Source organism: Paramormyrops kingsleyae, chromosome 16, assembly GCF_048594095.1.
Source record: "Paramormyrops kingsleyae isolate MSU_618 chromosome 16, PKINGS_0.4, whole genome shotgun sequence".
Lineage (NCBI taxonomy): Eukaryota > Metazoa > Chordata > Actinopteri > Osteoglossiformes > Mormyridae > Paramormyrops > Paramormyrops kingsleyae.
The window spans coordinates 2,338,918-2,361,012 of NC_132812.1; the positions used below are offsets into that span (position 1 = coordinate 2,338,918).

Consider the following 22,095-nt stretch of genomic DNA (forward strand, 5'->3'; position numbering starts at 1 on the left):
CAGTGCTTTCAAAGTAGCAGTGGGGCAAATAATCATTTTTATGAGGCATCGTGGTGCAGGTGTTAAAGGTTCTGCATCAATGCCAAAAAAGGAATTCTTTTAGAAAACGTATATAGATAAACTATATTCAAATATACAATTAAATAAATTTAAGTAAAGTTATTTTGAAACAATAGTCTGCCTTCCGGAAGCTACTTTAAACTTTTGTGCCAGGTGTGCCATGCAGATGGAAAACATGGCATAGTGAAAGCAAAAAGTTCAGCAGCAAGAAGCTCTGATATCAGCGTTAGCTCCAAACTTCAAAAGGGCAAACAAAGTCACGCAATCTATTGCTGCAATTACTGTGAGGGATCTCCATCCTTATTCTGTCGTGGAAAATGCAAGCTATCGCCTTCTTCTGTGTACCTTGGAACAAATGTACAGAATACCACCATGGAGTTTTTTTCCACACGGCTACACCCGCTCTATTCAGTGACACGAAAGCCGGAGTTAAGGAGTCAGTGAAACGTGCTGGCTGGGTGGCTATCTTGTGCGATTCCTGGATGGCCATAACTACAGATGTGTATGTAGCCCTAACTGCATAGTATGTTAGTGATGACTTGCAGCTGCTGTCTCATGTGCTACAAAGTAGAGTCCTTTAATTAAGCCACATAGGTACTCATTTTGTAGGGTTATTGCAAAATGTTATCACAGAATAGCATGTCACAAACAAAGTTTAAATTAATCTGAATATTTGCATAGCAAATTATAGATGAGATACATCGTGATGAGTCAAGCATCGGTTTATAATCAAATTGTTACCCCATGAATCATAATCGAATCATGAGACTTACAGATTAAGTAGGGAAGCAAAATGATTTTTTTAAATCGCCCACCATGGTGATAAGTGGCATATGCAAAGGTCTAAAGCCTGTTTAGCAAATGGCTCTAAAAACAGAAGCTTGACAACCACTGAATGTGCACCTAATAACATGAAAGTCATTAAGATTTTAAGGCGTAAGCCTTCAATAAAATAACTAGCTAGATATTTAGCAAGAATTTTTCTGTGGGAGTAGTAAAGTTCATCTAATCATAATGATTGATACTTTATTGATTCCTGTTGGGAAATTCCCCTTTCACCTCCTCCATATTGCTGTCCATGAAAGCAAGCACTGTTGTGATAGGTTACCATCTGTTGTGGTAGTCAGGGGTCAAGGGTCTACCAAAATTAATGCAATGCATTAACACAATAAATTTCCCGGCCCTAGAAAATACTAAGCAAAGTTAGTGGCAAAATCAACCCATGGAGCCCCTTTAAGATATTAAGTTCTCAGTTAAATGGAGGAGGATTTGTTACGAGCTAATTATTATAAAAACATGGCAAGCATTTAACCTTTTTAGTGTGTCTTTAAATAAGGTCCTCGACCAGCAATTATATCTCTCTAATTCTCTGCACTGCACTCCATTGGTGCATCTCAGTATGATGTGTGTGATTGGCCAGCATGCAGAGACAAGGAGGCCTTGGGAAAATCGGTTAATTTCTAGTAGATAGCTCCTAATCCTCATCCTTGGCAGGGCTCATTTCTTTTCCAGCATTCCCAGGACAATGTTATAGGACACAGAGTCACAGATCACACAAACGCACGCACTCACATGCATGGATGCACACACGAACACACACACCAGGTGGCAGTTACTCCCTGTTGCTATGAGAGGGTCTATCAGCAATTGTTTTCCTTAATGAGAATTTATCACCTTTGCCTAGTGTATCATAATCCATTTACAACCGTGTGAAACAGTCATCTCATTACTGCCCTGGCTCCCTTAAGCAACCTGCATTTGATTAAATGTGATGTGTCAGGGGTGTAAGCACCTATGTACCTTGATTTTGGATGGGGGAAGTATGTGATGTGTTCTGCAGGAATGGCTCCCCTTGGTGGAGAAAATGAGAGCATGCAAAGCCCTCCTCTTAACATAACGCTCACTAGTGTTTTGTGTGACTGGCCTGAGATCCTACTTGCAGTATGGCAGAGCATAACAAGGCTCCCTGCTCAGTAAAGACATTAATAAACAGCCTTTTTAAACTAGAAAAAGGCCCATGTCGAATATGAATGTTACCAGGACTTTTTTCAGAAACAACAAACTTCTGTCACATTCCCATCGCAGATAGAATTATTTTTGTATCGCAATTACATTAAATGGATGAATACCTTTTTGCTTGTATCCTTATATTTCTGCATTGGAAAATTTAATCGATAATCGTTATACTTTTGTCTAATGTTGCCAATCCTAGCAGTGAGACTTACCAATGCTTACTAGTGGAATAATGTTACTTTGGATATAAAAAGTCTAGACACACCTGTCAAAATGGCTGTTTTTTGTGTGATAAAAAAATGAAACTAAGACAAATCTTGACAGAACTAATTTCACCTATATTGCGAAATTGCAACCTATACAAAGAAGGTGAAAAAAAATCAGAAACTTTAGTGAACAAAATAAAAACCTGGTTGCAATAATGTGCACAGCCCTAAATTAATACTTAGTTGAAGCACCTTTTCATTTCATTATAGCTCTCAGTCTTTTTGGGTAAGAGTCTATTAGTGTTGCACATCTGGATTTGGAAATATTGGCCCATTCTCTCTTACAAATGTTTTTCATATCTGTCAAATTGCGAGGGCATCTCCTGTGCACAGCCCTCTTCAGGTCACCCCACAGATTTCCAGTTGGATTAAGGTCTGGGCTCTGGCTGGGCTCCATTCCAGAATATTGATCCTCTTTTGGCAAAGCCATTGCTTTGTTGATTTAGGTGTGTGCTTTAGGTCATTGTCATGCTGAAGGGTTAAATTCCTCTTCATCTTCAGCTTCCTAGCAGATTCTTGAAGGTTTTATGCCAAAATAGATTGATATTTGGAGCTATTCGTGATTCCATCCTCCTTGACTGAAATCCCAGCTCCAGCAGAAGAAAAGCAGCCTCAAAGCATGATGCTGCCTCCACCACTGTGGCTGTCATGTTCTTTTGATGATGTGCTGTGTAATTTTTGTGCCAAACATACCTTTTGGAATTATGGCCAAATAGTTCAACCTTGATTTCATCGTACCATAATACATTTTTTCCATATGGTTGTGGGAGAGGAGTATATACCTATTTGCAAAGTTTAGCTGGGCTTAAATGTTTTACTTTGTGACTAAAGGCTTCCGTCTTGCTACCCTACCCCACAACCCAGGCATATGAAGAAGACGAGAGATTGTTGTCACATGTAAGGAACAACCATTACTTGCCAAGAAATTATGACGCTCCTTTAATGTTGCTGGAGGCTCTTGGTGGCCTCCCAGACCAGTTTTCTCCTTGTCTTCTCATCAGTTTTGGAGGGACATCCTCATCTTGTTCTTCTGATTGATACCTTTGACTGATGAGATCTCATTCATGTTTTGAAAGCTCTTTGCAGACCATGGGTTTTGGAGTATGATGCATCCAAAAAAATAATCAGAATTGCACATTCGCTAACCCTGTGCTGTGACCGAAAAGCTATGGGAAGCAAGATAGGGTAGGCAAAAGAGAAAAATTCCAATGTACCTGTACTTGTGCAAACACATTAAAGGCCTGGGTCTTGGTTTTTAACCAGGACACTCGCAAGCCCAGACACTCAGACTTATGGTGATCAGTTAGTCTCAAAACATGCGCACATAAAAACATACACTTGTATGCTCTCACGAGCAGAAAAACCCATTCTCTCTACGCGCTCACACTTGCTGGACCCTCTCTACGTGCTTGCGTCTCCCCAACACTTGCTCGCTCAACCGATTGAGTTTTGAGACTTTGGAGTCAGGAACAGTGGCTGATTTCTTCACTTCGTTGATTGGTCATTTTGAATCCTGGAATTGGCTATTTGCATTGGAAAAAGAAGATGATCACTGACCAGTCGATGAGAGAACAGCCAGTTTCACGCTCTGTCATGATGTTGGAGCAATGAGTCTTACACTAAGTTAACAGAGAACTTTCAGAGATCTCTTTTTAATATTGCACAATCCTGTTACACTTAGGGCGTTTTTCCACCGCACCAGGTACCGTACTTTCGGTACTTCCATGAAGTGCCGAAAGTATGGTACTTCTTTCGTGTCGGTTTTCCACTGGCGTAAAAAATGGTACCGGCACCATCACAAAGCGCAGCTTAAATCATAATAAAAAAAAAAAAAACAGCCCAAAATTAAAACTAACAATGTAGGCTGGAAAATGCGGTTTATTGTTATGTCATGTTATGTCACCTTCTATCACAGTATAAGATTCAGTAATATCCAAATTGCATGAATGCTGCCATCATTTTCATTTATGTAGGTATACTTACTTTGGCTAATCCGATCAAAGCAGTAAGAATTAGCTTACTGCTAATTCAGTCTTTTGAAAGCAAACAAATTATTTAATTATGTTTTTTGATTTTCAAGCGGCATTGTTCGGTGTTTCGCGTGTGCCCCATTTCTTCCAAGCGGCTTGGTATTACGGTGTTCCGGGCAATTCAAGTTTCCCTATGTTTCTCCTGTCTATCAGGAAATAATGTTTCCCCTAATATTAAAGCAAAGAGGTATGTGAAATGTCTGAAAATCACTCAGGTACATTATTACATGTGAATACTGTATTGTTATTAGTACCGAGGCCCAGAGTTGCTGTATATCTGTTTTAATAGGGGGGAACCAAATATCCTGGATGTCAGGAAATAATGTTTCTCCTAATATTTAGGCAAAGGTGTATGTGAGATGTCTGAAAATCACTCAGGTAATTTATTACATGTGAATACAATAGATTGTTACGCATAATATAGTCTTATAAGCAATACTATACCGTTTTCATCAAGAAATATCTCTATCCAGCAAATTAAATAATTTCATTTATTATCTGTAAAAACAAAAAACATCGAAAAGGCATGTGATGTTTTAAAATATACGGCTTGTTTACCTCAAGAGCTTCATAAAAAAACATGAAAACAACAACGAAAGCATGTACAAATCAGTGCGCAACAGGGTAAACAGGGAAACTGAATTGCCTGGAACAGCAAAAACTGCCATTCAAATCCCGCTGGATCTGTTCACCCGACCATATGGCGATTAAAGCCTGTGTTTCCTTGTTTGTCCATCCTTCCATTTTACTTTTTTATATTTTTGTTTCTACTGTTTTTTATTTTGTTTCTCACTGTTTGCTGTGTGTTTCAAAAGATGGCGGTTGTATTTTGTGTTTCAGTGGCAGGCTATTTGCATAACCAATCGACAGCAAATACTTTTGCAAGTCCCACCCCAAAGTACCGAAATACCAAAGAAGCACCCCAGCTGGTTTGGCACTTTCGGTACTGGAACTTTCGGTACTGGTACTCGACCGGAAGTCAATGGAAAAGTACCATACTTTGTACCGAAAGTACCATACTTTGTGCTGTGGAAAAGCACCCTTAGACCTGTGATAGTGGGCAGAACTAGTGGAAAAAGTGCGCAGTCTGACTGGGTACTGACACTGTTATTAGGGGCTGGGTGGTACCTGGTGCTATGATTCGGCAGTGCTTGGCACTGTGAATAGGGGACGGGCAGTGCCTGTTATGTACCGAGGAACATCATCATCCATCGCTCCTCCATTCACAGACACAAACAGGACTTTGTGTAGACTTTACAATGTATTTTTCTTTTGCAGAGGGAGGCTATGTTATGTTGGATTCATATCGCAATGTCTTATGTCAAATGTTGTGAGGGAATTTGGGTTACAGTATCACAACAGGAAAAACCACTGCTACATGGCCTCTTTTTCATTTTTATATTCTGTATGGGCATATATAAAAAAACCATCTTTAGCTCAGTTATCATCATCAATTGTATCTGTAACATGGTATGAATTTGTAGCAACTCTGGAATATGGATGTGTGTACACATGTTACAAATGTGTATGTTGCTTCTTATGGTGTCTAATTAGGCCTGCTGCTCTGTGGAGGTATGCGTGTCTGCATATCGATATGTTTATTATAGTATAGAGTAGCATAACATAGCATCGTGTAGTATAGTTTAGTATATTACAGTATGGAACTGTGGTTGTAAAATCTCCATGGTTATAAAGTCCTGGGTTCTGGAAGCTCATTGCACCACAGTGAATCTGGCAGCTGACAGACAGCCCGTGTTACACACCATATGTCACTTTATGTTCCAGATGATGAAGCATGCTTGGGACAGCTACCGGCAGTATGGCTGGGGACACAACGAGCTTAAGCCGTTGGCCAAGAAGGGACATTCCACCAACATCTTTGGTGAGTGCATATTCAGAACATCCATGTCACACCAAGTGATATATCTCACAATGCAACGGGGTCTGCGCAGGTTATTTCTTCACAGCTGGACATGATATACCACATAAGAAGCTGCATGAAGTTGCAGTTCTATGTTAGACTAGTATGGCCTACTGCTGATTCTGTGTAGTAGCTTGTAGAGCCATCAGACACACCGTGTCGCTTGCTGAGTGCAGGTCGTCTACTGATTTACATTTTGAGCTGCATACACTTCCTGTCAGCATGCATCACAGGCACCTCTCAAACTGGGTGTAACTTTACCAAGCAACCTCCTGGCCAAAAAGGCAACTTTGAACAACAACACAAGCACTATTAAAGCTTAAAATATATCTGTTTATGTAATTAGATCAATATGTGTGGCCCATATTTGTCTGAGCTTATTCTAGTTATGAAATGTGTCCTGATCAGGTCCACCTTCCCTAGCCCTGGTACCTCCTTTGTTATAGATGCATTATGGGAGAGTTGCCTGCACACTGGAGCCATTTCCTGGAGTAGTTTTAACATTGTTTTCTTCCTGTGCCTGCTGTCACTCAACTTTAAAGTGATTTAAGTGTGTCACCTCTGGGTAGCATCCAAATTGGGTCTGGAGCAGGATTTGAAACTGTCACCATAACAACCTGATCCTGGCAGAGCCTGTTGAATTCTGGGAGAGACTGTATGCTATGCAGATGAGATGCAGATTGAGCAGGACATTGATTTTGAGAGAGAGGTCCCAGTATTTAAACCCTCCATTTTTGGGATGTTTACCTCTGTAAACTGGACATGCAGTGAACAGGGGCTCAGCCACAGCATCCAATTCACGGCGACTCACAGCATCACAAAATAGCAAAGGTCAGTCACAGTATCCAAATCATGGTGAGGTCACAGCACCACAAAATAGCACAGCTAAGCCACAGCATCCAAATTGCGGCAAGGTCACAGCACCACAATACAGCACAGCTCAGTCACAACATCCGAATGACGGTGAGGTAACAGCACAGTCACAGGGTCACAGCTCAGTCACAGTGTCACTTTGTGTGACAGAGTGGTTCAGTCAGAGTTAATCATGTCTTCTAACATGACTGGGCTTTCCCTATCACCAGTTTCACCATGTTCTTCAGGTTGTATTTTTTGTGTCTTAAATGTTATGCAGTTGAATATTTTCTGATCATTCAGTTTAAATGCTTCACTAACTGCTCACATGTTTGTGTAAAGTGCCCGTCATCTACAAATGGTCCAGAAAGTACTCTATTTTATGTCAGAGAGCCATTAGCCAGTCATCGTATAGCAGTCAGAAGACACAAACCTGCTCCTCAGGAAGTATCCATCATACTGAAGCACATATGAATGAAGCTGTGGGTTGGAGGGTTATAATTGGGTACAGTGACCAAGCAAGCCATGGAACTTCACTGCGATGATCAGTACGGTAGAGGAGTGGGTTGTGCCTGCATGTTTTTGACTATTGTCTGTTTACAACCACTTGTATGCCTTGTGCTTTTGTGCGTTTGCTCATCTGCATTTCGTTTATGACTGTCGCCTGTTTTTTTAGCCACGCAGCTATTTTTGGCCCTCATTGTACCAGCTCTGGTTCAAGACATTAAACCATTTTGTGTTACACATGCCCCTCATACTATCATTGTCTGTATGGGTAGGACCTCATGAGGCCTAATCTCATTTCTCTACTAGCCCTTTCTGGTTCACCATGGCCATACAGCTACAGGATATTCAAGCATTGTATGTAGACAGGATTTTCTGACGTATTTCTTGGACAAGACTGTGAGGAGAGCAGTGCATTGTGCATTGCACAGTTGTGAAAGCATGTGCAAGTGTCGTTAATAAAAGCACCCCCCCCCAATAAAAGAGCAGCAGGACAGCCAAATAACTGCTTGTTGGAGTCCTGTTATGGCAGATGTTTCTCGTCTGATCCAAATTAATTTTGATGATTTGACAGACCAGCAACGAAGCGTTACTCTGCAGGCTGTTCATGGACTGCCTGGACCCCACCCTGGCTGCTTCATAATATTTAAAATTCTCTGGTGATGCAGAGCAGGAAGAACTTTGCGTTTGTTGTAAGCTGCCTGCACCACCTTCTCTAGTGATGAGATGTTGAAAAGAAGCACGGGAAAGCTAACCTCACTGGATTCTTTGAAAGGTTTCCAGCTGAATGTTTCCTACCCTGAACCTCAGTGAGGCTGACAGACCTGGCTGAGGGAAGCAGTGCCAGCTGGAAAGAAAAATGCTCGACCTACTTAGGAAGGAGATGGATAAATAACCATACAAAAAATTATGCTGAGATATTTCCCTGTTTTTGGCAAGTGACTGATGAATTTCTACTTTGTTAAAAACTAAGGCAGCACCAGACCATGCTAGTCTCAGTGACTAGCATCAGTAAGTGCAGTACGAATATTTATTCATAACGTCTCGATTGAAAGCTACAAATGTAATATCAAACTTACTAAGTAATATCAATGACCACCAGATATACTGTAAAAGTGATGCAGTATTTAAATTTTCAAAATGACCTAAGAAATACGGAGTTGCACTTATGGACAAGCAATATGGACTATAATAAGATTGGAGTTATGAAAGAGTGAGTTGGTATGAACATACAACATGACAGCAAACAATACATAGTGTAGCCAAGAATTATTTGTACACTGTAAAAATGGTCAAAATTGGAAATGAAATTGAGGATATTGAAGTGCAAACTTTAAAAGCTGTCTAAAATGTTACTATTATGAGTGTTATGTAAAGAAACAAGAAACACTTTTATTCAAAACATATTCTGGAATTGTTTTCAAATGATGTAATTTATTGCCTTTGAATAATTATTTGTACACCTGGCCATTCATAGGGTCCAACGAATATGTGACAATGGAGGAGTTCCCAGTCATAACAGAGATCATTTAACATAATACATAACAGCAGGTGTTCCAAAGAGAATGGTAATTGGGTGCCCTTAGTTTCTACAAGTAGTCTTGGTCAGGCCCGGAGTGACTAATCGGGAGATTCTGGAGATTTCCCGCTGGGCCGCTTGACTTTTGGGCCGGTCGGAAATAAAATAATTTGATTTGAAAGTGAATCTGAAACAGTAGCACGTAAGATCCACATTTACAGCTGACATTGCAGCCTTTCTATAATGATAAATTACATGGGTGCTAACACCTGCGGGAGTTCTCCCCTTCCCAATTGTTCAAGTTGGTTACGCCCAACAGTCCAACTTTGAGCCTACAGGTTGTTTAACTTAGTAAAATAGCAGTTAGTGTAACAGTATGGAAAAGAAGAGACCAGGAGGGGCTGAAAAGGCCAGGCTAAGAAAAAAAAGAGTGTTGGAGGAGGATGCAGCCAAATGTGTCAAAATCAGAGAGATTTTTTCAAAATAATGAAAAAAACTGGCAACAGGTAAATGTGGTTAACCTGTTGCAAAATATTAAACCAATTCAAATATTAGCATATTTCTATAGCTTATCATGGAGAATCAATGTGTGCGCAAATGTAATTTTAAGAAAAAAAATGTATATAAAAAACTAAGGCATGATCTGAGTATTCAGTAAAGTGACCATTTAACCATTTTGTAGTTTCTGACCAGCAGTCCCCTGTCAGTCGGTGTTCTGCCAAGAATGAGGGACTGATGAGCAGTGAGGATGCCAGAAATTAGAAGACTAATAAGTCATATGTTTTTGTACAGCATATTTCAGGCACAAATGTATTGTGTTGTATATGAAAAAATATTTTGACACTTTCAATCACTCAGATTGCCTGTGAGAAAAGCTTCTCTACCCTTAAATTTGTTAAGAATAGGTTATGAAGCTCACTGACTCAGGAGCACTTGGAGGCCTTTGTGCTAATGTGCACAGAGAAGGAAATCCTTATGTTGATAGATAATGAGACGGTAATAAACAAAGTTGCAGAGACCAGTACACTACTCAGGCAGCTGTTACTGTTATAGATGGCTACTGTTATAGATATTATGTTATTGTTGTTTAAGCCATTTATAGGTAAAATTTTGTATAGTAGTGCAACATGCCTCACATGTGAAGAACTGCGAGATTAATTTTGATATTATTTATTCATTTGACTTCTGTTTCATTCATATTTGAAAAAAAAAAACAAATAAAACCAGTGAATAATAAGAAGTGAAGTATTGCCTCATTTATCCAGTTTTCACCTTCCTGAAAAAAAAGTGGGCTGGTCATGGGCATGAAGCTCCTTGGCTGAGCATTGGCTCCACTCTGGCCCTGGCCTTGGTGATCATTCAAGCATTTGTGGGGTTAGTCGAGTTTCCCAGCATGTTTAAAACTGCTGAAATACCCAATGTATTGAGAAAGAGGGCCATAAAATTTCACAATCAATATCCTCAATTTCATTTTCATTTTGGACCATTTTTTCACAGTGTACAAATAATTTTGGCTACACTACAAGCTTTATAGTAGCAAAATCTCCTCAAGTACTACCAATTTACCCCTTAAATTCATCTGCCAACATATGCAATGATTGTGAGGATTCTCATCTCAACAACTAGTAACAGTGTCATAGCTGCTACTAACAGCCATATCTGACATTACAGGTTTGTTCTGCATTAACCTCAGTGTTACTGCCCATAATATTGTGTTAATCTTTCCTGTTTTGGGTCTTCAGGTGACAGGTGAGTGATGAGTGCTATAGGGGACTCTTTGAGCCTTACCTAGATTTCCAGGGAGTCACTGTCCTCCAAAGTGTTTGCCGAGGCCTGCGAAAAACAGCCGGCAATCTGAATAGCAGTGCAGTTGATTGTGAGAGGTGGGCAGTGGAATGGGGCCCAGGCAGCGTAGCTCAGACTCAGAATCACTTTATTTGCCATGTATGTCAAGCATACTAAGATATTTTTCTGGGTGTTACAATGTGTGTGGCACAGATGTACGACATCAGACAGGTAACATAAAATATTAAATATGGTACATAAAATATTCATGTTCTATAGAACAGTTCCATACAGTAGGTGCAGCTCCATAGAAGGTGCACTAATATCGCTAAAGCGGGTGGCTCTGCTAATTCAAAAGAGATGCTGCTTTAGGGAAGTAGCTGTTGGCCTGTCTGTATGTCCTTTTCTTCAGGGGTCTAAGCCTTTTTCCAGAAGGGAGAGGTCAGAAAAGGTGATGACCAGGGTGAGAAATGTCCAACATTATCTTGCCAGTGCTCTTTAGGGCCCTGCTGTTGTAGCTGTCTAGTTGGGAGTGCAGATTGGAGTTGATGATTTTTTTGCAGTCCTAATCACCTCATAATTGAGTGACGTGGAAGAGCTGAATCAGACTTATTGAGGAGGTGAGGATGAATTCAAAATTTTACATAAAACTAAATCAGTAAAATTTGAGGTCTGCCGAAATCCTTCAGCTGTCTTTGAAAGTAGAATCTCTGTTATGCTTTGTTGATTTTAGAGTCAAAATTAAGTTCTCACTTCAGGTTTCTGGATGTGGTGGTACCCAGAAACCTCTGCAGTGGTGACCATAGCACCATTGATGGGGGAGGGGTGCCTTCTAAAAAGTCTTCTGGGTATTGAGCACCAGATGATTTTGCCTGCACCATGATACTGCCTGACTCGGGATTTGTAGCCAGATTCATAACCATTAGTTATGAGACAGACAACAGTAGGGTCATCGGCAAACTTCAGAATTTTCACTGAAGGTTCATTATACAGTATGTGAAATAATTGGTATACAGAGCAAAGAAGGGGTAACAAAGCACAGCCTTGGGGAGTGCCAGTGGTGAGAGTGTGGTGTGAGATCTATATATACCTGCTATCTTCTATCTGTAAGGAAGTCTGTGATCCAACAACTGGTGGATTATGGCACAGACAGCTGCAGGTGATTTTCACAAATATTACTCCCATATAGATCCCTGAGTTGTCAAGGTGCTCTAGTAGAGAGCGCAGGACCAGTTTAACCACATCATCCACAGGCTTGGTAGCCCTATATGCAACAGCAGCTGTCCATGGCACCATCTTGAAACCAGCTGGGGCAGCTTGTGGCTGTGTGCAGGCCTCTAATGTGATGAGCCCCTGCCCCAATTAGCGTGAGAGGGAGCTGCTGCAGCAGGGCTATTTTTAGAGTGATTTAGGGCTTTGTCAATAATAATAAAAGCAGCTCCTGTGGTCAGCAGGGGGCAGTTTCAGCCTGTGATGGAGCCTCACTCTGAAACCCTGTTAAAGAACCAGTCATGCTGCTCACTTTATCATCGAGGTGTATGTCTTGCCTTCACTGGCAGGGTTCACTTCAGGCTAGTCTTACTGTGCTTTATTGGTGCGATTCTTTTTTAATTCCAGATTTTATATATATAAATATATATATATAAATAATTTATCATTTTAAATATATTTTGAATTATATACACTACTATTCAAAAGTTTTGGGTCACTTAGAAATTTCCTTGCTTTTGAAAAAAAATCAAGTTTTTTTGTCCATTAAAATAACATCAGATTTATGAGAAATACTGTGTAGACATTGTTAATGTTGTAAATCACTTTCATTGTTGGAAACGGCTGTTTTTTAATGGAATATCTACACTAGCCCATTATCAGCAACAATTAGTTCTCTGTTCCAGTGGAAGGAGGAGATTAGTTTTATTGTCATATGCACAGAAAACAGTTTCAGTGTACAGTAAAATTCTTACTTTGTACATCCTCCTTTCAACACAGAAAATTAAATAGGAATATAAATAATATAAACATTAATTTGATGTGTAAATGCTGACACAGTCTTGATATAATCCTTCTTATGAGGAAAAAATTTCTCAATTTTTAGTCTCATCTAATATAAAGATTTGCAGGCACTACAAATACAATCTTATAAATGCTGATATCAGAGTCTCTATGATGTGGGAATGGAGGGGTTTCAATGGAGACCTTTCAATCACTTAGTATTATGCAGGAATACATGGTTAGTGCCAATCGGTAGCTTGTTGAAGTTATCTGATAGACAACAATGGATGGTTTATATACACTCACCTAAAGGATTATTAGGAACACCTGTTCAATTTCTCATTAATGCAATATCTAATCAACCAATCACATGGCAGTTGCTTCAATGCATTTAAGGGTGTGGTCCTGGTCAAGACAATCTCCTGAACTCTAAACTGAATGTCAGAATGGGAAAGAAAGGTGATTTAAGCAATTTTGAGCGTGGCATGGTTGTTGGTGCCAGACGGGCCGGTCTGAGTATTTCACAATCTGCTCAGTTACTGGGATTTTCACGCACAACCATTTCTAGGGTTTACAAAGAATGGTGTGCAAAGGGGAAAACATCCAGTATGCGGCAGTCCTGTGGGCGAAAATGCCTTGTTGATGCTAGAGGTCAGAGGAGAATGGGCCGACTGATTCAAGCTGATAGAAGAGCAACTTTGACTGAAATAACCACTCGTTACAACCGAGGTATGCAGCAAAGCATTTGTGAAGCCACAACATGCACAACCTTGAGGCGGATGGGCTACAACAGCAGAAGACCCCACCGGGTACCACTCATCTCCACTACAAATAGGAAAAAGAGGCTACAATTTGCACAAGCTCACCAAAATTGGACAGTTGAAGACTGGAAAAATGTTGCCTGGTCTGATGAGTCTCGATTTCTGTTGAGACATTCAAATGGTAGAGTCAGAATTTGGCGTAAACAGAATGAGAACATGGATCCATCATGCCTTGTTACCACTGTGCAGGCTGGTGGTGGTGTAATGGTGTGGGGGATGTTTTCTTGGCACACTTTAGGCCCCTTAGTGCCAATTTGGCATTGTTTAAATGCCACGGCCTACCTGAGCATTGTTTCTGACCATGTCCATCCCTTTATGACCACCATGTACCCATCCTCTGATGGCTACTTCCAGCAGGATAATGCACCATGTCACAAAGCTCGAATAATTTCAAATTGGTTTCTTGAACATGACAATGAGTTCACTGTACTAAAATGGCCCCCACAGTCTCAACCCAATAGCGCATCTTTGGGATGTGGTGGAATGGGAGCTTCGTGCCCTGGATGTGCATCCCACAAATCTCCATCAACTGCAAGATGGTAATAAGGGGGATGTGGCACACACGAGGATCGTTTGGAGCTGATCGTGACATAACCCCCCCCCCGAAAGGCGCGCACACCGGGCGCGCCCGAGGGGAGGCGACGGATGAGACGAGGGGCAGGAGCTGAAAAACAAAAGCAGAACATTAACGGGGGACTGGGAACAAGATAGAGACACAAAACAGGCACAGGGGCAAAAGCCAGGACCAAACCCGACACAAGACAGGAAACGCAGACAGGCAGACAGAGAAGGGAGACACTGAGGGAACACCCACAGGCGACACGAAGGGGCCAGGAGTGAATGAAGGAGGAACAGAGGGACGAGGAGCAGAAACAGGCGGGACGAAGGGACGAGGAGCAGACAGGGGAGACCAAACAGGAACGGACGGGGGACAAAAGGGAGCCTGAGCGAGCCCAGACGGGCGGCGGCCGGAGGGGCCGCCGGCAACAGGAAGGAGGGAGCAGGAGGGGACCACGAAGGGAACAAGGAGACAGGACGAGGGACAGACGAAGGAGACAAGAAGGGAGTCGGAGGGGCCAACGGCAAAGGGAAGGAGAAGGGGGAAACCGCAGCCAGCGAAGGCGCCGCCACAGCGGGCGGAGGTGCCGTCCGCCGACGTGCCGGCGCAGGGGGACTGTTAGAATGAAAATGTAAATTTCTTATCATATTAATTGTGTGAATGTAGGCAAATAGTTTATCAACTTTGACGTAGAGACCTGTTAGAACAGGACATCTTCTGTAACTCTGTAAGATTGTGAAAAAGGAACAATCACCCTGGGAGTGGAAATAGACTCTGTCGATACATCGAGGGGGCCCACTCTGAGGAATGCAAGGTCCTGTGTTTTAACCCCTTCGCAAGAAGCACAAACAGCATTATAGCTTTAGGATACTCCCCATTGTAACCACTCCCCTCCTGTATAAATAAAGAAGCCAAGGGACTGCCCTGTGTGACACTGAACTGAGGCGCAGATATTGTCTGTTGCATCTAAGTAAGTGTGGAGTGAGAAGCCAGTACGCTTTCTCCACATAGGTATTGCAGGGGTCAAAGCTTCGGCGCTTTCCCCAACAGGGACCCGCAGGCGACCGACGCGGAGTCGGAGGCGGGACCGAGGCCGTGTGACGGGGCCACGGAGGGGGACCCGCAGGCAACCGCTGGCCCGGAGCCGGAGGAGCCGCAGGCGGCCCTGGAGCCCCAGCCAAGGCGCGCGAGGGCTAGCCAGGGAGCAGGGCAGGCGGGACCCCGGTCCGAAGTCTATGCCCCCTCCCCTTGCGGGACACAGACAGGCGGGGGCCTTGTCGGGCTCCCCCTTTCAGGGGCCCAGGCAAAGTAGTCCTGTTCCTGCCTGGGTCAGGGGAACCCAGTAGTTGGATCCCTGAGGGGTCCCACTCGAGCTTCTCCTCCAAGTCCACCACTGGAGGAGCAGTGGGAATGGCACAGTCCGGGACCTCCTCAGGGACAGGAGTCACGGGTAGCGCGGGCTTGGTGGCGGCTGGAGCCGTGGGCGGAGCAGGAGGCGCGGCCGGAACCACGGGCGTGGCGGCGGCTGCAGCTGCAGGTGGAGCCGCGGGCTTGGCGGCCTTAAGCGGGGCTGCAGCGGGTGGAGGCGAAGCCGGGACCTCGGGTGAAGCTGCAGCGGGCAGGACCGACGAGTAGGACCGGATGGGCTGGACCGACGAGCAGGGCTGGACGGGCAGGACCGACAAGCAGGGCTGGACGGGCAGGGCTGGACGGGCAGGGCTGGACGGGCAGGACGGGCTGGACCGAAGAACAGGGCAGGACGGGCTGGACCGAATAGCAGGGCAGGACGGGCTGGACTGGAGAGCCGGGCTGGACAGGCAGGTCAGGTCGGACAGGAGGGTCAGGTGGTGCCGCTGGCAGAGCGGTGGCCTCAGGCGGTGCTGCGGGCAGAGGGGCGGCCTCAGGCAGGGCCGCGGGCAGAGCAGCGCCAGCCGGGGGTGCCTCAGACATGCAGCCAGCAAGGGGGCACCTCGGCGGGCAGAGCGGAGCTGGAGCCGCTTCTCCCTTACCCGGCTGACGAGCTGCTGCAGGAGGGAGCGCACTTCCGCCAATGCATGCTCCTCCGTCCGTGGGGTAACCTCCTGGAGGAGATCCCAGCTCTCCTCCGTTAGGGCAAACAAGCCGGGATCCCCGCGGATCTCCGGCAGCTCGCGCCAATATGCGACCTCATGCAGCAGGAGGAGCCAGGGATCGTCCTCCTGCTGCGGTGCGTCTTTACGGAGATCCGTCATTCTGTTACAACGCGTGTAGCACCATGCCATACCCTATGGACAGCGCTTATTTGGAGCTGATTTCGTCCTACAACAGGTCAATTACCCAAACACAGCTCCAAAGAACTATTTAAGGAGGAAGCAGTCAGCTGGTATTCTGTGTATAATGAAGTGGCCAGTGCAGTCACCGGATCTCAACTCTGTTGAGCTGTTATGGGAGCAGCTTGACCAAATGGTACGTAAGAAGTGCCCATCAAGCCAGTCCAACTTGTGGGAGATGCTTCAGGAAGCATGGGATGAAATCTCATCAGATTATCTCAACAAACTGACCTCTAGAATGCCCAAGGTCTACAAGACTGCAATTGCTACAAATTGAGGACTCTTTGAAGAAAGCAAAGTTTGAAAAACACAATTATTATTTTAAATTCAAGAATGATTATTTCTAACTTTGTCAATATCTATTTCCTATTCAAAGTCATTTAATGTTTGTGTTCATGGAAAACAAGGAAATTTCTAAGCGACCCCAAACTTTTGAATGGTATTGTATATTATATACTTGCTTTTCAGTTCTCACATCTCTGTGAATAATATTCGGTAACGGTAGTGTATTGGGTTAAAGTGGGTTTTTCTTTTTCCCCTTGTTGCAGGAAACTCCCAGATGGGAGCTACCATTGTGGATGCACTGGACACGCTCTATATGATGGGCCTGCATGATGAGTTTAAGGACGGACAGGCTTGGATTGAAGAGAACCTGGACTTCAGTGTGGTCAGTACTGCTTCCGTGCTGCTCAACTCTTTTACTTTCTGATTAGCTGTACTGGCTCATTTTTTGTTTCTATAGATGAAGTACATACACTGCCCGGCCAAAAAAAAAAGTTGCCATTTAAATTTATATCAGCAAATACTTAAGAGCCAATGATTGGATCATTATTGCAGCCCAGCAACTGTACGTTGTTCAGCAATAAAGTGAGGTCAGCTGAATACCTGAATCTACTGGCCAGGTTACACCTCCATCCATCATGAATGGATTTTTCTTTTCCCTGTTGGCATGGGCATATTCAAGGACAAGAATGCCAAGATTCATTGGGTTCAAATTGTCAAAGAGTGTTTCAGGGAGCATGAGGAATCATTTTCATGTATGACTTGGTCACCACAGAGTTGTGACCTTAACCTCATTGAAGGTCTTTGGGATGTGATAAAGAAGGCTTTATGGATTGGTTCATCTCACTTGTCAATGCTTGATCTCCGTGAGAAATTAATGCAAATCTGGATGAAAATAAATAGAGGGTGAGATGTTGCATAAGCTTATGGGAACAATGCCATGACAAATGTGCACTATAATCAAAGCTAAAGGTGGTCCAACGAAATATCAAAATTGCAACTTTATAAAAATATATATACTGACTAGCCACTTCATTAGGTACTAGGGGTGTAACAGTACATCGATTTGTTTCGATATATCGATTCAACGGCAAATGATCCGATGCATCAATGTGACCGCATAAATATCGATACATGCATTTTTATTTTCTCGCCTGTTCTAGTATTGTTTTCATGATCCACTCCGACGTATACATGGTCTACACCAGGGGTGCCCATTACGTCGATCACAATATACTGGTTGATTGCAAAGGTAGTGTGGGTAGATCGTATGGCATAAAAAATAAAGGATGGATGACGCATTCAACTGCGCCAGCTGCTGCAAAACTCAAGTTACCGAATCGATGTTACTATCGTGTGACGGGCGAGCGAGCAGGGTGCGGGAAAGCAGGATCAGGGAAACGGAAATTCAAAGGACGGGGTTTATTCAGGGCGGACAGGTAACTAATATAATGGGAATTAATAAGGGGCGTAGCACACGAGCAGGTCATGACAGTTATGGACATACTTTTTGTTACACTTTTGTATTTGTCTGGAGAAGACTTGATTCAAAATAAAAATTAGTCACCATGTTAATCTACATCCATCCAAAGTTTTTATTTTTACCTTATTGCACTTTATTTTGCTTGTTTTATGGGACATACTTGACTACACTTGATTTTATTTACAGTTCCCAATAAAATATGATAAAATGCTAATTATATTTGCCTTTTTTAATTAATTGAAATGTAAAGGATTGTGTGAAATTTCATCATTTCAACTACTATCCCCAGTATCGAACTGAATCTAATCGTACCGTATCGTGAGAATTTCTGAGGTATCAAAAAAAATCGAACCGTTGGCTTAAGGAATCGATATTGTATCGTATCGCAAGGAAAGCTGTGATTTGCACCCCTATTAGGTACTCCTTGCTATTACAAGGTTGGGCCCTCTTTTGCCTTCAGAACTGCCTTAATTCTTTGTGTCATAGATTCAACAAGGTGTTTGAAACATTTCTCAGAGACTTTGTCCATATTGACACATTAGCATAACACAGATTTGTTGACTGCACCTTCATGATGCGAATCTCCTGTTCCATCACATCCCATAAGTACTCCATTAGATTAAGGTCTGATGACTGTGGAGGCTATTTAAGTAATATTACCTAATTGGCATGTTCAAGATACCAGTCTGAGATGATATGAGCTTTGCGACATGGTTTGTTATCCTGCTGGAAGTAGCTATTAGGAGCTGGGAACACTGTTGTCTTAAAGGGATGGACATGTTCAGCAACAATACTCAGGTAGGCCTTGTCATTTAAACGATGTTAAAAGGGACTAAGGGGCCCAAACTGTGCCAAGAAAATATCCCCCAAACAATTACACCAACAGCAGTGCCTGAATTGTTGATACAAGGCAGGATGGATCCATGCTTGCATCTTGTTTACTCCAAATTCTGACCCTACTCTTCTGCATTCATCTTTTTTGAGCAGTTGAACAGGTGTATCTAATAATGTGGCCAGTTAGTGTACCTTTCTAGCATTTCTGTCAATCATGTTATAGCAGTGTCCATCTGTTCAGGGTGCAGACCGTTAACTCTGCTTGTCACCCCCTGTGTCATCCCTGAATATTTCCCGGGGATGGTGGGAGGGGTCAGATATCTGTGGTTTACCCTTTACAGAACGGCACATATTAACTCTTATGTTTGCCAGCGACGAAACTATAGAAAATTAAAGTTTGATTTATCGGTCAGATTTAATAACGATTTATAAATATGTTGCAGGTCAGTACTTTGTGCCATCTTCTAAGTGGTGAATGAGCCAGCAAAATCCCTCGTCCTCCATTATGGAAAACAGCTGATCATCCCATGAGATTATCTCCATTATTGTAGTTGTTACTCAACAAACAAAAGCGTATCTAGAAGGACATCTTTTTAACAATGCCATTTTTACTCTAGAAGAAGAATAGAAGTTTTTACTGCATCGTTTTTAAACGTAATATCAGCATTTTTTAAACTGGTTTATATTTTAACATATATTTATATTTAATTTTAACCAATACAAATGACTCATATTTCTATTAAATATTAATGTTTTTCTTTATGAAGCTAAGCTTTCATTCTGTTTTATATATTTAACATTACAAATATTCAAAACATGCTTGAAAAAAATGAATAGCAACATGCATGGATATGATATTTTAATATTTATGCCCTTCCCATCATTGACATTCATGTACAGCAACAACAGCCGCTTCATGCCCTTTGTGCATTTCCTTCACCAGCCTTCCTCCCTGGGGCTTGAGGTGGTCGGCCATATCCGACCACCTCATATTGAGACTATTGCCCCCTTATCCCAGCTGAAGAAACAAAAACAAATGACAAATAAGCAAAATTAACCTGTTGTCATTATTTTACTTCTTCTACATGATTTATGACATTTGCACCAACTTCCCTTTAACAGATATGGGTTGGAGAGCATGTGTAGGACCTTATGTCTGTCACCCTTCTGGCAATATTTCAGACCACTCCTGCCTGTGCCTGCAAACATTTCAGCTACTTCAACCCACATCCCACAATTTTTCATAATATAGGCATACTACCCCTACTGAAATAACAGCGAAAAATGGCTTATGCTGATAGCTAGTCTTAGTTGGGTTTACATGGTCCTGCTGCTCTTTAGTAAGTAAACTTAGTAAGTAAACTTTACTTTTTAAGCGTCTTTCGTATACAAAGGAGTCACAGAGCACTGTACAAAACTAAAATGTTGGAAAAAAAAAACATAAAACAGAGAAAACCGTATAAAACCTATTAAAAATAGACACATACTACATACATGACAACACATAATAAAACATGATTTCACAGGATTGACTCACATTTTACCAAAAGCCTGAGATGAAAGGTAAGCTGCCATTTAAAACCTTCAACAGAATCTGCAAAAAGCAACAATGGAGGAAGATCATTATGTAACCTTGGGCAACAACTTGAAATGCCCGATCACCACGTGTTTTAAGTCTTGTCCGTGGAACAACAATGAGTCCTTGATCAGAGGACCTTAGAACATGGCCAGCTGAATAGGGATGTACCTTGTCCACTATGTATGGCGGGGCCTGACCATGTAAGGCTCTCCAATATTTTGAACTGGGCTGGAAGCCAACGAAGAGAATATATACTAGGTGTGATATGAGTTGTCTTCTTAATGGACTCTTCTTTAATGGACTCTTCTTTAGATCAGCTTAAGCTGGTCTAGCTGATTTTTTTTCAGCTGGGAGCACACCAGCCAACTATGTATTTGTCAATGTACTTTTCAGTAAAATAATATTTAGACATTTCAAAGTGTTAGTGGAAGCAAGTCCACTGCCTAAACTCTGGGGCTGAGACATGGACCTAATTAATGTGGAATTTTAACAGAAATAGATGCTTTGAAAGAATCAATCATTGCTGAAACACCAGTCGTGTGAGATTCCTGGCTTCTATAGTTTGAATCGGTTATTAGAGTTCAATTTTCATGACAACTGAAAAAACAGGCTTACCTTTTAGTAATTAATATATTTTTGTGGAGTCCAAGGCTATTTATTTATTTACTTATTTTCAATTGAATCCGGCAGCAAGCAGCCTATGCAACCACAGAGCTCTACTTCATGCAAATGGACAGTGATGCGGTGTTAATATAGTGTTCTCTAGTCCATTAATAAACAACTGTGCTGTGTGTTCCTATCAAAGATATGTTCTGTTTATTTGAAAATGGAAGAAAAGTTGATAGTCCTCCATCCATCCATCCACCCTTCCATCCATCTATTTTCTGTAACCGTTTGTCCTGTTCAGGGTCGTGAGTCTATCCCAGAGGCTACAGATGCAAGGCAGGGAACCACCCAGGATGGGGTGAAGTTGATAGTCATGGGGCCTAAAATTAAATGAATAGTTAACATCATTAATACATGGGCAACTGTGTCAAGCTGTAGCTACAGAGGAGTCAGGCTATTCTCAATTTCTGTTTCTTTTGACAGTTACATCAAAACTTGTCAGTAAATTTTACCCCTAGTTAATGTTGAGCCCTGTTCCTTTAAGACAGTTTGAACGATACCATAATTCAATGCCACCCAGCAATAAATCAGAAGTAGCAAAAACAGCACTGACTGACAAAACTGACGCTGGTGTGAATGAACAGTTAGTCACAGCAGATGACTTATGCTAAATGTCCCTG

General features: G+C 42.3%; 1 protein-coding gene across 4 annotated transcripts in view; it reads left to right on the top strand.

The window, feature by feature from the left end:
* Positions 1–22,095, top strand: part of man1a2 (mannosidase, alpha, class 1A, member 2) — a 117,234-nt gene that overhangs the window by 59,243 nt on the left and 35,896 nt on the right. For all 4 annotated transcript variants that reach the window (XM_023837164.2, XM_023837166.2, XM_023837165.2 and 1 more), the window contains 2 exons: positions 6,155–6,251; positions 17,180–17,298. In XM_023837164.2, coding sequence (XP_023692932.1) covers positions 6,155–6,251; positions 17,180–17,298 — 216 coding nt within the window. The remainder of the gene's footprint in view (positions 1–6,154; positions 6,252–17,179; positions 17,299–22,095) is intronic.